Source organism: Sinohyriopsis cumingii, chromosome 1, assembly GCF_028554795.1.
Source record: "Sinohyriopsis cumingii isolate HCF-2022 chromosome 1, ASM2855479v2, whole genome shotgun sequence".
NCBI classification, from domain to species: Eukaryota; Metazoa; Mollusca; class Bivalvia; order Unionida; family Unionidae; genus Sinohyriopsis; species Sinohyriopsis cumingii.
The window spans coordinates 151,086,290-151,100,180 of record NC_142961.1 but is presented as its reverse complement, the minus strand read 5'-3'; the positions used below and the strand labels follow the sequence as shown (position 1 = coordinate 151,100,180).

Below are 13,891 nucleotides of genomic sequence, written 5' to 3'. Positions count from 1 at the left end.
GATAATGCCGCCGCCCTAAAATAAGAGGCAGAGGGTAGCACCTTGGACCTCCACCCCTGGGCGGCATTTCAGCTCCGTACGCCACTGTACGAACGGAAAAATGAAGTAATACTTTGTTGTCTTCCAGAAAAAGTGTTATATTATGTATTTTAAAAAATCCCTCTGCTGTATCAGCAATCCAGAGATCATAAATAAAGCTGATATACATCGATCTACAAGTAGTCTTGACAGGTGAGTCAGTCGTGGTATGTATACCATGGAATAAACGTTTCTGTGGAAACAAGTCCTTGACTCGCACTACAGAACTCGTACATTGCATACTTTATTTGCTGCGGATCACAGGGCTGATTATGTTACAGTGTAGGTAGCACGTGCCAGGCATGACAACATGCCGATGACGCCACAATGAATTATTTTGAGCCAACAATTACAGTCTGGTTCCTTTTACCTTGTGTTTTGTTTGGATTTCTATCTGTGATTATATATACAAGATCCAGTAAAAGTGGTTGTGTATTAATACACAAAACAGTCTTCTGGCAACGATATATTTTTGAAAGAGTACGAGTTATGACGATTATACGTATTTTTTATTTTATTTAAAATCTAATCAAGGACCAACTCTAGTTGTTAAGACAAACACACTCAGGAATATGTGAGAATGTTTTCCAAAAGTTAAAGTCGGGCTTGCTTTTCGATTTACCATAACACCCGCCACACGTACACATACACACACAGGACCGTAGAGAGCGATCACTAGCTACGATGTCGTAGCCTCAACTTCATTTGTTGTGTCCACGAAGTAGGAGTAAGGGTACTAATATTACTACTATGCGATCACCTGCCCTTGGATAAGAAACACCCTGGCCTCTCCTAGTTCTTGTTCAAACAATTTTTTTTTAAATATAAAATTAAGAAGTTTTGTTCGGCCCGGGCCTCCTTACAGTCCCGGTTCCCGGGGATATATTCCCGGGGCCCCCTCCCTTTATCGGTTACACATTCACACACACTTCCCGTCACTCACCTAATAAATAGGATAAAAAAAATATTGTTTCACCTACTCTTCTTTATTTTTAATCTAAAGCACTGTTTATTTTATATGGCCCATACGGCCTGTTCATTTTTTTAAAGAATTTTTACCACAGCATTTGCTGCACTCGCACAGTCGCAACTGAGTACACTAACTTCCTGCAGCTCCACGATCTTCTTGTTGCTAGTAAACCCGGGTGGTGACTATGACCAAACTGCCAACAATCTATTTTTAGGTTCCCAAATGAACCAATAAAAATTGCTTGTTATTAATAGCAATGACAGTAAGAATATAAGCAAACATGAATACGTGATTTCGTCAAGGAAGTTGATTTAGATGTGGAATCATTGACTGATACCGCGATACGGTAAAAATGTATCTGCATTTGAATTGTCTTTTATGAGTAGGCTGATTGTTGTTAGCATATTTTTTCTTAACTGAGAACTCGTACAATCATGAAAAATTTACGATAAAATTCAAAGTTAACATTTCGAAGTGGAATCACATGGGTTCGTTACAAAAAAATTTGGAGTATCCGTCCTTGAATAAACCTGTAAACAACATAACACGGTATTTGTCCCAACGTCCAAATCGGCGAACAGTTATTGCACTTTCTCCATTATGTCACAAATTGAACGAAGTGTGTCGAACTGTTTTGAAAATTTAACTATTCTTGATTACGACTGGCCTAAGTTGGAAATTAGCAGACGCAGTTAGGATAAACTAGCGGTGTTGGAACTACGGAGGGGTGCGGATTGTTGTCTTTCCTTGTGTTATATTGATACAGGTTAGAACCCCCATCCCTTGATTCAAGGACGGATACTCCAAATTTTCTTTGCAACGAACCCCTGTGAGTGGAATAATAGTCTGCAAGGCACTACTTTCTGTCAGTATAAACCAGAATTATTGAAAACATACTCGACCCAAGTAGTTTCATTGTATTACTTACAGAAAGGAATGCTTTGATTCGGAATCTTCCTCTGTTTACTGTACAAACTATATTTCGCCATAATTTTGGGGTTGCGTTGTAATCAACATTTCAACAGGTAAATAAGTTTTTCTTCTTAACAGAGCAGCATGGAGTTTGGCAGTACGTTTACCTACATAGGAGAAAATTCTCATGGCGGTTCTGAAGAAGAGGAGGAAGTGGACGTGCTAAATAAAGACGAAGATGATGTCAAAAACGTTTTAGCTGGCTTGGGGTCAGGCCTAGATGGTAGCGATGGAGGGGAGGTAATTCAAACATAGCTGCAAATTTTTGTAAATATTGTATATGTCATACATTGTTTTGTCATTTTATTCCTTAAGAAAAACCAGACAGATTAGTACCAATAATCTTTAGGTGGGCTCGATAAGGTGACCTTTTTCTTTCAATGTTTTACAATCTATCCTTAATTACTGTATAACATCTGAGTAGATTTCAACAATATTTTTGTAAGGATATTGTCAGTTTTAGGTGTTGACCTATGTAGCTGCCATCATCTAACTCAGTATCGTACAATGGTAGCACTCTCAGTATTAATTCAGGTTCAGTAGTAAACCCATGTAAACACCTTGATATTAAAAATTAAATAACTTTAAATTTCTGGATTCCCAATGATCAAACCATAAGCCGCAGCCTTTTATAGATATCCATGTGTTTGAAACGTGTTTTCAAGTTGTCAGTTCTGCACCCAAAGTATCAGACCTTTGCCAATTTCAGTAAGTGGTTTTCCAAAGTCAGGCCTGTAAAAGGGCTGAAATTCCATCAATAAAACACTGTCTCTTTTATTTTCAGCTAAAAATGGTACATTAAGCTCTCAAAAGATTCATTTTACTAAAATTTTACTTTTCTTTTTGTAATCAACCAATTATGACCAGCCATATTCATATATACGTTTTTTCTTCGCCCATTGCTAGAATTTTCCCCATTCTTTCATATAATTAGTACCATGAGTTCTAAAGACAAACAATTTACATGTGCGGTAAATGTTTTGTTTTAATGGCACATAAACACAAAAGATCATGTCGTGCAGAAAGTATGAGTTAAAATGCCTTGCCAAGAGAAACATATTGCAGCCAAAAAATGCCATGCCAAGAGAAACATTGCAGCCAATCCAGGGTGGTTTGGGCAGGGTTTCATCATTGTTGGTGGGACACAAACCATTGGGCCACTTTGGCCAATATATTGTATATCATGTGATAGTAACCATGAAGATCAAGATTTAACTTTTGTGGAAAGTTTTTATTTACAGTTGGATTGTCTTTCCTATCACAAGATTATGGAAATACACTGGTACTCTTATTAACAAAAATCAATAAAATGTTTATAGACAGTTGCTGAAGATGGGAGCTATTTAATATGTTGATGCATGTCAGCCTACCTGAAGAATTTTATTTGAATTTTTTCTTGTAAAGTACATTCCAGATAAAGGTATTACTTTCAGTTGTTTGCATTAGTGCTAAAGGCTGTCAAAATTTCATATTAGGCTAACTTAACTTCATTTGGTGTATATTTAGTCATAAGTTCTTAAAGCTTATAAGTGACATCATCTTAATTATTTCCAGTCACAAAGATTAATAAAATAGGTCACACATAATTTCCAAGCACAAAGTACAATATTTTCAATGCTGATGGGAAACCATTCACGACAAGTTGAAAAGTCAATTAACTTATGTTTTACCCATGCTAAACATGAGATTGAATAGATGACTCTCGGATGTAGAAACTGTTTTAATTACCCTGATACAGTCCAAGTTCCTCTGTTCCTTACAACTTTATTTTATATCTTTATGCTGGCCAAAGATTTATTTCTCCAAGGAATCACAATACTCTTGCCACATGTCACCTTATCTAAGAATTTATAGTCGTGAACTAATATGTGGAAATGGCCAGAATAAATAAAAAACTCAGGATTCAAAATTAACTCTAATCCACTAATCATAGACAAGTGATTTTGCTGACATATTCACTGAAATCACAGCCATCACTAACCTGTTGAAGCAGTCACTATCATTTTCGAATAGAAGTTTGAAATTTCATCATTAAAAAAACTATGAAAAGTTATAGAAAAATTAAATATGTGTGTCTATACTGTGAGGTTTGGTAGGGTTGAGGTGCGGTGCTCCCAATATATTATTTAAATTACTATGGAAGTCCCACCCAGGCTCGATTTTGGTAGGGTTGAGGTGCGGTACTCCCAATATATTATTCAAATTACTATGGAAGTCCCACCCGGGCTCGATTTTGTAGGAAGTGAAGTTGGTGATAGAGAGAGGTAAAACTCAGAGCCCCCATTCAGCAATGCCGACAGTCAAATTGAGAATACAAAGGTGAAATACAAAGGAATAACAATTTAATACAATTCAATATTCAAATGATAATTTCCCAATCACTCTTCTTCCTCTCGACCAAGTGATAGCCTATTGCATCCTGTGATTTATGTGAGATCTCTTTTCTCCCTGTCCTTGTTTTCTACTCATCTGTATCTCTCCTATCCTGTCAACTCCTTCTCTCCTTCCAACTTCCCTCCTAACTCCTTCTCCTTGACTGCTCCTCCAATTTCTCACAGACTCTTTTCCTCCTCCTCCTTGACTCTGCTCTCTGACTAGCTTTCGATTCACAATCAACTTCTCCACTAGTCTCTATTCCATCTCATCTCCTAGAGACTTGGCACTAAACCACACCGAAAGTCTGTCCCCTTAAAGCTTCCTTTACGAAGCTTTGTCTTTCCTTAGAATTTTCTAAGTTTTCCCGCCAATTCATGAGTGGCTTCCTGGAGTTATTGCTACAACTTCTCAGCACGATGTTTCACAATGAATGAGGTTTCTAGTCTAAAGTACTGTTAAATTCGGGTTGAAATGGTGACCACACCCTCTCTGTTCCGATTGGATATCGATTCTACCCTGTTCTATTCAACTTGGCAGACAATGCTCCAGTTGTCTGTCAATGTGATGAGATTTACAAAGCCAATAAGGGTCCTTTGTTCTTGAACAAAGCTTTCAACGTCCACATGTGATTTTTGACATCAAAAAAGCTGGTCTGTCGTAACAATTACAAACAGGACCACTATAGCCATGGGGTCAAACATATATACATGGCTTCTAACTAATTCCATTGTTCTTGACTTACGTAATTGCAGGCTGGCAACGTGACATATACTATAAATATTTAAAACATTGATAAAGGTAATTGTTTTTTCATAACTTGCTATTTGGTGTGTGTTTTGCTAAGTTAATGTCAGACTCATGTGATAGTAGTTGACAAATTGGTCTTGTGTCGGACTACTGTCACTGCTAGTTGACAAGTGGTCTCATCTTGGTGTCCTAAATAGTTAGAGCATCTGCCACGGATGTGGGAGACCATGGGTTCTAACCCTGGCCAAGTCGTACCAAAGAATTACAAAAATGGTACTATCAGCTGCATTGCTTAGTACTCAGCATTAAGAGGTTAGCATTAGGACTGGTCAGCCTGGTGTCCAGATAATGTGACTGGGTGGGATAGGATGCTACACATCTGCGGCATGATACCCCAGGGCTAGACATTGCTAGAAACTGCTACACTGCAGACATAATAGCGATATGACTGGGAAATTGTTAAATCTACATTAAAAATCCAAATCACACATACACACACACAAACACACTTGTGTTGGAGGTATAAAAAAAATGAGATGCCATTTCCATTCATGGTTAATTGATCTTTCTGCAGTGTAAAATGAATACCTACCTGCATCCTGTACTTGCTGAGGTAAATCTAGTGAAATAGGACAGGTGTTATTCTTTGCATCAAGTAAAATTAGGGTTACCCGTAATTGTCAGAAACGTCTGCATGCATATGGAATTAGCCTTGTGTACTAGCCCCAGGTGCTGATTTAAATATGGATAATGATAAACAATGCTGGTTATCAAGCTATTATTGGCCATTTGGAAAAAGTTCACATTGTATGACTCAAGAATGATCTAGAATCATACCAATTACATGGTTTAAGACTTGTTGATAAACATTCATTGCATTGCAGTGAAAATTGGAAAATGTTTGTATTTACCTATCCAAATTAGTGGCTGTATGGTGCCAGGTAAAGGTAAAGTTAAAAAAAAGAACAATTTTGTTTGCGAAGTGCATCAGAAATTATAGATGATGACAACAGAGCGTGATTATAAATGTGATAAAGAGAAGAGAGTAAGAAAGTAAAGAAATGCTGAAAAAATGTCCTTAGTATGACCCAGAAAAGGATGTGATTATGTGCACTTTATGCACAGTGATCAGAGAAATATGAAGTGTATGAAATATTCTACTTTTAACTGTGTGTCCTCTTTAAGCATAATTGTGTCTCCCTTTAGTCCCTGATGTCATGCATTCAGTCTAGCTATTTTCTATTTGCATAAGAAACAGACCTCTCATTCTTGTGCACAACCATAAAGTGTTGCAAAAGTATGATATTTCAGGGTTCATGCAGTCTTTGAAGTTCTTTGATAGTTTGGAAAAATGAGGTGGCATTTTCAAGGTCTTGAAAGTTTGGGTTAAAAAAAAATCTAGCAGATTACTCTGAAGTGTTTAAAAGTCTTTGAAAATTGAAATAAATCTAAACATTTTAATTTCTTTTCATAATCACAAATAAAATTGTCCAAGGTTGCTAGATTCGGATGTAGTTTAGTTTTCCTGGTCTCTTTCTTTTGATGACCCATTCAGTTTGATTTCATCATTAAACAATATTGTAGTAATTTGCATTCGTTGTTTTCTCATATAACATAATTTTTATACAAAATGTTAGCAAAATAAGGTCTTGGAAATCTATGTTTGTGGTCTTTGAAAGTTTGGGAAAAGTCTTTGAATTTATCATTCAGTATTCTGTATAAACCCTGTTATTTACTGCAGACCAAATGCAGCAGATCTGTATTTGCATAATGTGCCTTCATATCAGGGTCTTTGCTTTTTCTCATACACATGATTTAAAAGAAACTTTTGACCCTGATCTGCTGCTAGCAGATATGTGGTGGCAGATCTGGGTCTTTACTGTTCACATAGCAATTTTGTGGGATGTACATTATATACATATAAATCTAGAGATGAAATATGATGAACTTTTTGGAGAGAATGTCAAGACCATTGACTTTGAGACATGGGAAAAGATTTCATTTGTAACATTTTTATTTTCCCTCCACAGCCTTGTATCTTGGACATTTTGGACACTGCTGGTCAGGAAGAGTATTCCAGCATGCGGGAACATTACACACGGACAGCTCAAGGCTTCCTTGTTGTGTTCAGCATCACAGACCTAGAGTCCTTCAGACAGGCAGATTCATTGTACAAGTTCATCCAGAGAGTTCATGATGTTGAAAAGCCTTATGTAGTAAGTTGTACTTGAGAGAAATGGACTGGAACAAAGTCCATGATTTATTGAGTCTCATTAGTATATTTATCAAGAGAATAATCAGTTTTAAGGCCATTAAATCAGACAAATTATCTGATAGTTGCATGAATTAGACTTTTTAAATGGTTTTTTTTTTTATTGGCATGGGTATGTTGTATCTAGTTAGTAAATTATTCTTGTTATTATTACTCCTTAAGCTATTTCACTCTGTAAATTATGGATAGAGTTCTGTTGCAGATTTTGTTTCACATGACAGTTGTCATAGCTATGCTACTGGTATTGATGATGGTCACTGATACCATTATAATTTTTTTAATAATTTTTACATTTCTTATGATACTAGTTATGGTTGATACAGTGTGTTCACTAGAAGGATGTGGAAACAAACTATACTCCATTATTCTTCTATGAAAGAAATAAAAAAAAAACATTTCTTTTGACTGATATGAGAAATAGAATGATGCATGCCATCATCTCTTCATTGTAAACATTTTTTCTTTGATGTAGCTTTTTTTTTCTCAAAACATTTTGCATTTACAATCAAGAATCTCATTCATTCATCTTAAGTACTTCTGATCCGGATCCAAAGTGGGTTTTGGTCTGTAGCAGCTCATGTTCTATGGGACTGTCTGTCAGCACATGGCAAGGGAGGTCTTTGCTTGCCAGCTATGCCAGCAGCATTGTCCAATAAAACATTTGGCCACCAGTGAGGCAGGATGATACTTGTCAGTATCCAAAGTGGATCACAGTGACATACTTATGGGCAAGGGTTTAGCATTGGGGTCATACAACAAAAGAATTGTGATTATGCGTTCCATGGAGATCTTTGTAAGTTTATTTTTAATGAATAATTTTACGTCATTGCAAATAAAATAGATCTTGTTGAACAAGGTTCCCTCACTTAAGCACATCTAGTTTTCTGTTTCAGGTTCTCTGTGCCAATAAAATTGATCTTGAGATAGAGAGAATGGTGAAGAAAGAAGAGTATGACCAGCTGTCACAAAGGCTTGGTATTCCTTGTTTGGAAACATCGGCAAAAACAGGACACAATTTAGTGGAAGCTTTTGAGACTCTTGTACGGCTGATTCCCAGAAGGGGTCTAGATTACAAGGTAAAGAGATCACTCACATGGTATTCTGATTGTGGTTGGAAGTAAAAATCATTTCCATACTTTAAAAAGTGACTATAACGATGTGAACCTCCATCTGCCTGCTTGGTCCATGCATGGTCAGTGGGTTATGGTGTTGCACCAAGGATCCTAAGTGCAGGATACACTGTGCCCCCCACCCTCCAAATGTGGGAGACAAACAATATTTTAAAGGGACAAAGGATATAGTATGTAGTACATAAAATACTATTAGTGCTACAAGATAATGCAATAATCTACTTTTCAACCATGCATATTAGTTCAAAATGGTTAATTACTGAGGACATTGTTCCAAGTATCCAGTGAGCAAATGTTCAGCAGGTGCTGTTTCATGTTGTTCATGTGAATTACATTCAACAATATAATTTTATCATGCAGTATAAAGTGTTTCTTTCCTTAGTTTCCCATGCCAGTTCAATTTGTTGTTGTTGTATGGTTTGTCATTTTTCAGCGCATGATAGGCTATACATGGTGGCCAGTATTAGTGGTGGAGGAAGAACCTGGGAAAACCCCGAAAAGAACCACTGACCCACGAGAAAGACTGGCAAGCTTTCTCACATACCCGTATTGGCCGAATCCGAGACTCGGACCCACGCAGCCAGAGGTGAGATGGCAGTGATCTGTATAACAGAGCGCTTTAGACCACTCTGCCACTTGGGGCCCCCAGTTCAGTTTGTGTGTATAGCACGTACAAAAAAAATTAATGAAAAAATTAGGCCCAGTTATGTATAGTTTTGTTCTCACAATGATGTACATCACCTGAAAGGAAATTTCTCTTTTATTTTGCATCACTATTGATATATGGAGTTAAAATTGTAAGAATAGTTAATTGAGCTTGTTATTCAAGAAACTGTTTAATTACAAATAATTCTTTGTTAGGCGTATATGGGCTTCTTAATTTGGTCTAAATCATATATATAGCATATCTAAAGGATGACTGTTAATTAACATAGAGACTTAAAACCATGTTCTCCCTTACGTTATCATCTCATAAAATTTCTATCATAGACTGCAGCCTCAAAAACCTGTGGGATTGGCATGGATCCCATTTTTTTTCTAGAAAAAGCCATTATTTGTTGAGCATGAAGAAAATTGTGATTAAATTTGGTAACCAAAACCCTGATATATTGCTCATTTTATTGTCAAAAACCAGCAGTTAGTATCCACGAAAATTGCATCAGCATCATGAAATTCTCAACTTCAGATAAGTTCTATATTTTGTTTCATTTGCATTACACTGTAAATAAGTCTTTGATAAAATATCATTTTGTGAAAATGGCACTAATGCCTACTTGTGGCAACACTTCAAGAAATAAGTAGCTAAGAAATATGTTTTGTGAAGTGAAATTTGTGATTTAGTCCTGTGTTTTAATTAGGTTTTGGTGTGATCATCATAAATGTGATATTCCCTCATGTATTTCAACATGAAAATTGTCAATCTACCATGATAACCTAATTAACTGCCAATTGTGTTTTGATCTCCAATTTGCAAACATATTTGTTGTATTGTTATATTCAATTACCAGACCTGCTTTTTAATATGACATTAATTATATCTTTTGTATCAAATAAAATAAAGGGAATGAAATAAAGAAAAGGTGAAAAGCATGCAAATCCTAACTACATAGGAGCTAGTGGTCAGAGTTGTTTTGTCAGGTCAACTCATTTCAGTTGACCACTCGAACACTACTATCAATATTATTATATTAGTATCAATTAAGCTACCTCAAATTACCCTTGTCATTCACAAATGTGATCAAAGATAGCACAGCAGCCAAAACAAAAGAAGTACCTGCTGAATTCAAAGTTTTATTTTGATAGATGCAGTTCATTATAGAGAAGCAAGTTCCAGACTTTGTAGTGAACTTATAAATAAAATCTTCCTGAATTGATACTCAAGAGATTTGCTTAAGAATGAACAGAAGTTTCACTTTTACTTGCTATGACATCATGGCTTCAGGAAACAAATGTCTACTTTTTAAACAAAAGGAATCTTTGTTTTATTGTGCAAAAGCAGTGATTTAATGGTTTTGCAGGTATAGAACGCGGCTCACAAGTACAGAATGTGTTGAAACCTCTTGAAATTATGTTTTTCATGATCTTTCAGAGATTGGTATCTTGAAAAGGTCATTTATACCAAAAAGTAAACAGTTCATTAGATAAATCTGTTTATTAACAATTATTCCCAAGCAATTATAAAATGAGTATTCAGTCACTAAACAGTGCCTTTGCTCCACCCTCACCCCACCATGGTATTCTCAATGTCTGGACAGAATGGCATCCCTTCATTTTGCAGAGCTCCAATTATAACTTTCACCCTTGCTTGTAGTGTGGTCTATGTTTTGGGGCCTTATTTTGAGTGTGTAATCAAAGGAAAGCTGTACAAGAGTTGGATAGTCGAGCTAGGTCTGCATAACATTTATGGACATACAAGGACCTGTCTCAGAAAAGAAGGGAAGTATGTTACATGAACTTAACAAATTAAAAGATGTCTTAATTCCTTTTGTTCTAAGGCCTGGCCTATACAACTTCATCTACTCCCTTTACAATCACTTTGACTCTTTTTCATAACATGGACACTTCATGAGTGCTTTGTAGCAACAGATCAAACAAAGGAGAACTTCACTGAGAAAATGTTTGCATACCAATGACTTCGTTGTTTTTAAATTTTCCTGCATCCAGAATTAAAAATAAGCATCCTTTTTTACAGGTTTTGGCATCTGAAGAACCCAGAGTTAATTATGACAGTTGAATTGGATAGCATTTTTGGTAGACTACTGGTTGTTGAGCTAGAGATTCCAAGTTTATGTCCTGATCCAACTGTACATTTTGAAACCTTTGTACTCGGCTAGTTATAATTGAAAAGATGAGAGGTTCACCACAGTGGTATCAAACATATTATTTACTTCCAGGGATAGCTAAAATTATTGATGAAGACAATACATTTCTTCTGCAAATATGTTACGTTACCCAGTAATAATACCTTAGGAGAATTACTGTTATCTCGCAAATCCAGCTGTCAGAGGCTAAAACTTCTTAGCTAAAAAGCTACAAGTTATCTGCCCACCTTTGTGACAGCAAGATATAGAGATCTCCCCTTGATACAGGAATTGGCACCAAAACCCATTAATACTTAAGCTACTGCTTCCACCCGTGCTGAGTAGCATGTTCTCTTCATTGAGAGAGGCTTCACAATCCACATACAAGCATCTTTTAGGCTTTCTACCTTAAAGCAAGTTAGAGGAGTGTTCTTCTGAAAGGGAATTATACTGTATCTATAAATTTCTAACTATACTTTTCTTTCTTTCTTTCTTTACCAACAAAGTTTCTGGGATTTCAGTGTCACCACTTTGCAGTACTCACTCATTTAGGTGCCTTTTAAGATGCACCTGCACTTGTTGTGATTGTGTCCCTTCACATTGCTATAGCTATATTTAAATAGGTACTGGTCTAATATGTGATATAAAATATATATATATATTGCTGCATAGTCTCTGCTAATTACGGTTACACAGGTAAGTTTTCTGTGTTAATCTAGTCTTAGTGTCCACTTCATAATACATGACACTTTTCTGATTTTACCTGTATATTTGGCTTTTCTACATGTAACATCTTTCAGTTGAAATTTTAGCGTCCACTTTGTAAGTATGATAATGACACTTCATTGCATTCCTATGTACATATATGTTCTTTACTACAGAAAACTATTATATTACCGTGTAGTTTCCACCATGATCTGGTATGTACAGGTCTGTACAGCATAGTTTTAGTAGTAGCATCCACTTTATAGTTACTGTAAGTGACACTTGGGTGATTTTACTTGTTTAGGTAGTCAGTTGGCCTTTTCTACAGGTTACTTTTATTAGAATTTATATTTTAGCTTCCATTTCATAAGTATTAATACAGTGGTCCCCCTCTTATACAACCAACCCCTTCTGCACTGGGAAATTTCTGTACAAGATGGGTGCCCTTTCAAGAGGGGGACTATATTTTGTAAGAAGTACAAGTGTATGTATATGTATGAAATAAAAAAGCTACATGTATCTTAAAAACATTGAATATCTTCAGTTAAAAGTAACTTTAATTATTAAAGGTTCTTGCATTAAGAACAGGTTTATTTCAAGTTAACTTACTTTGGTAGTTCTTATTTGTAAGCATGAAATGCAAGTGGGGTATTGCTGGCATGCACATTGCGAAACTATTCAAAAACCATTTAAATATTGGAACATACATTTCTTGGCATTTAGAATCATTCTTTTTCCATTTACTCCATTTTCCTGCTGCTGCAGAATATTCTGTTATCTGTTACAATGTTGTTTATTGGAGCCTTCACAACATAAAATGTTTTGGTAAGAATTCTTGAACTCTCCCCATTGTTGTCAAGTCAGGTCACTTGTACTTTTTCTTCCCATTTTCATGTTATTTTGAAGTTTTTTAATGATTTATTTATGTGTTGCTTATTGTACAGACCTGCAGTTTAATCATGTAGATGTAACTTTATAGAGTAGATAAAATGCCTTGTTTTTAGAAGTGACACATGTATTTTCACATGACTTTCTGTCTTTGTCTGGTACCCTGTTTTGTTCAAGTAATTTCTGTCTGTGTTAATACACAAAATCTATATTTAGCCTATGCTGAATGTGTTATGATCTTGAGAATTATGTCTGGTCATAATCCTCAAACTTAACCACTGTAAAGCCCAAAACTCTTATCACAATATTGACCCCATTTCCTATAAACATCGATTTTGATAGATAGTGATATTAACCCTAATGGTACATGAACTTTACCCAACACTTCTTTAGTAACAAAAATCTGACATCTGGAAATGTTCATAAAGATAATTGGATTACATACCTTACTGTATGAATGAAATATGTATTCTAAGCATATTAAAATAAAATGTGTCGATTTGCGAGGGGTAGATTTTACATTTTTCCACTAATATGCTGATCGTTGGTCGTGTTAGAGGTGAGGACTTTCTTGAGGGGTAATTTTGAACACAAACTTGTTGGTGCCAAGGGGTTTTATCTGTAAAAAGCAGGTAGCAGCTGGTTGGTGGGCTATTCTTGTGAGGTTCCACTGTAGAAATGCTCCAAAGCTCTATCTTGATAGACAGTTATGTGCTCCCTTTTACAGCTTTGTACTTGTGTACTATATGTTTAGCTTGCTTTGGCTGCCTTGCCAATCTACAAATACACGTCAGACTATATATTAATGGACAGAAGTCAATGGTTGATAGTACTATGGGTACTAAAGGTGAAGGCACAGAAGTACACCTTGAGGGATGAAGATGTCATGGGTATGTACACTTAGATTTGACATCATATCACTTGCTGGGAGGCAGGATAGAGAGCAAACAGT

General features: G+C 35.9%; 1 protein-coding gene across 2 annotated transcripts in view; it reads left to right on the top strand.

The window, feature by feature from the left end:
• Nucleotides 1–1,294: 1,294 nt before the first annotated feature.
• LOC149808156 (circularly permutated Ras protein 1-like) overlaps nucleotides 1,295–13,891 on the top strand; it is a 60,718-nt gene continuing 48,121 nt past the window's right edge. The window contains exons 1-4 of one of the 2 annotated variants that reach the window (XM_089973968.1): nucleotides 1,295–1,394; nucleotides 2,099–2,260; nucleotides 7,174–7,359; nucleotides 8,309–8,491. In XM_089973968.1, coding sequence (XP_089830094.1) covers nucleotides 2,105–2,260; nucleotides 7,174–7,359; nucleotides 8,309–8,491 — 525 coding nt within the window. In that variant the 5' untranslated portion in view covers nucleotides 1,295–1,394; nucleotides 2,099–2,104. Of the gene's footprint in view, nucleotides 1,395–1,428; nucleotides 1,815–2,098; nucleotides 2,261–7,173; nucleotides 7,360–8,308; nucleotides 8,492–13,891 lie in introns of those variants that run through there. The other variant, XM_089973976.1, reaches the window with a different exon arrangement.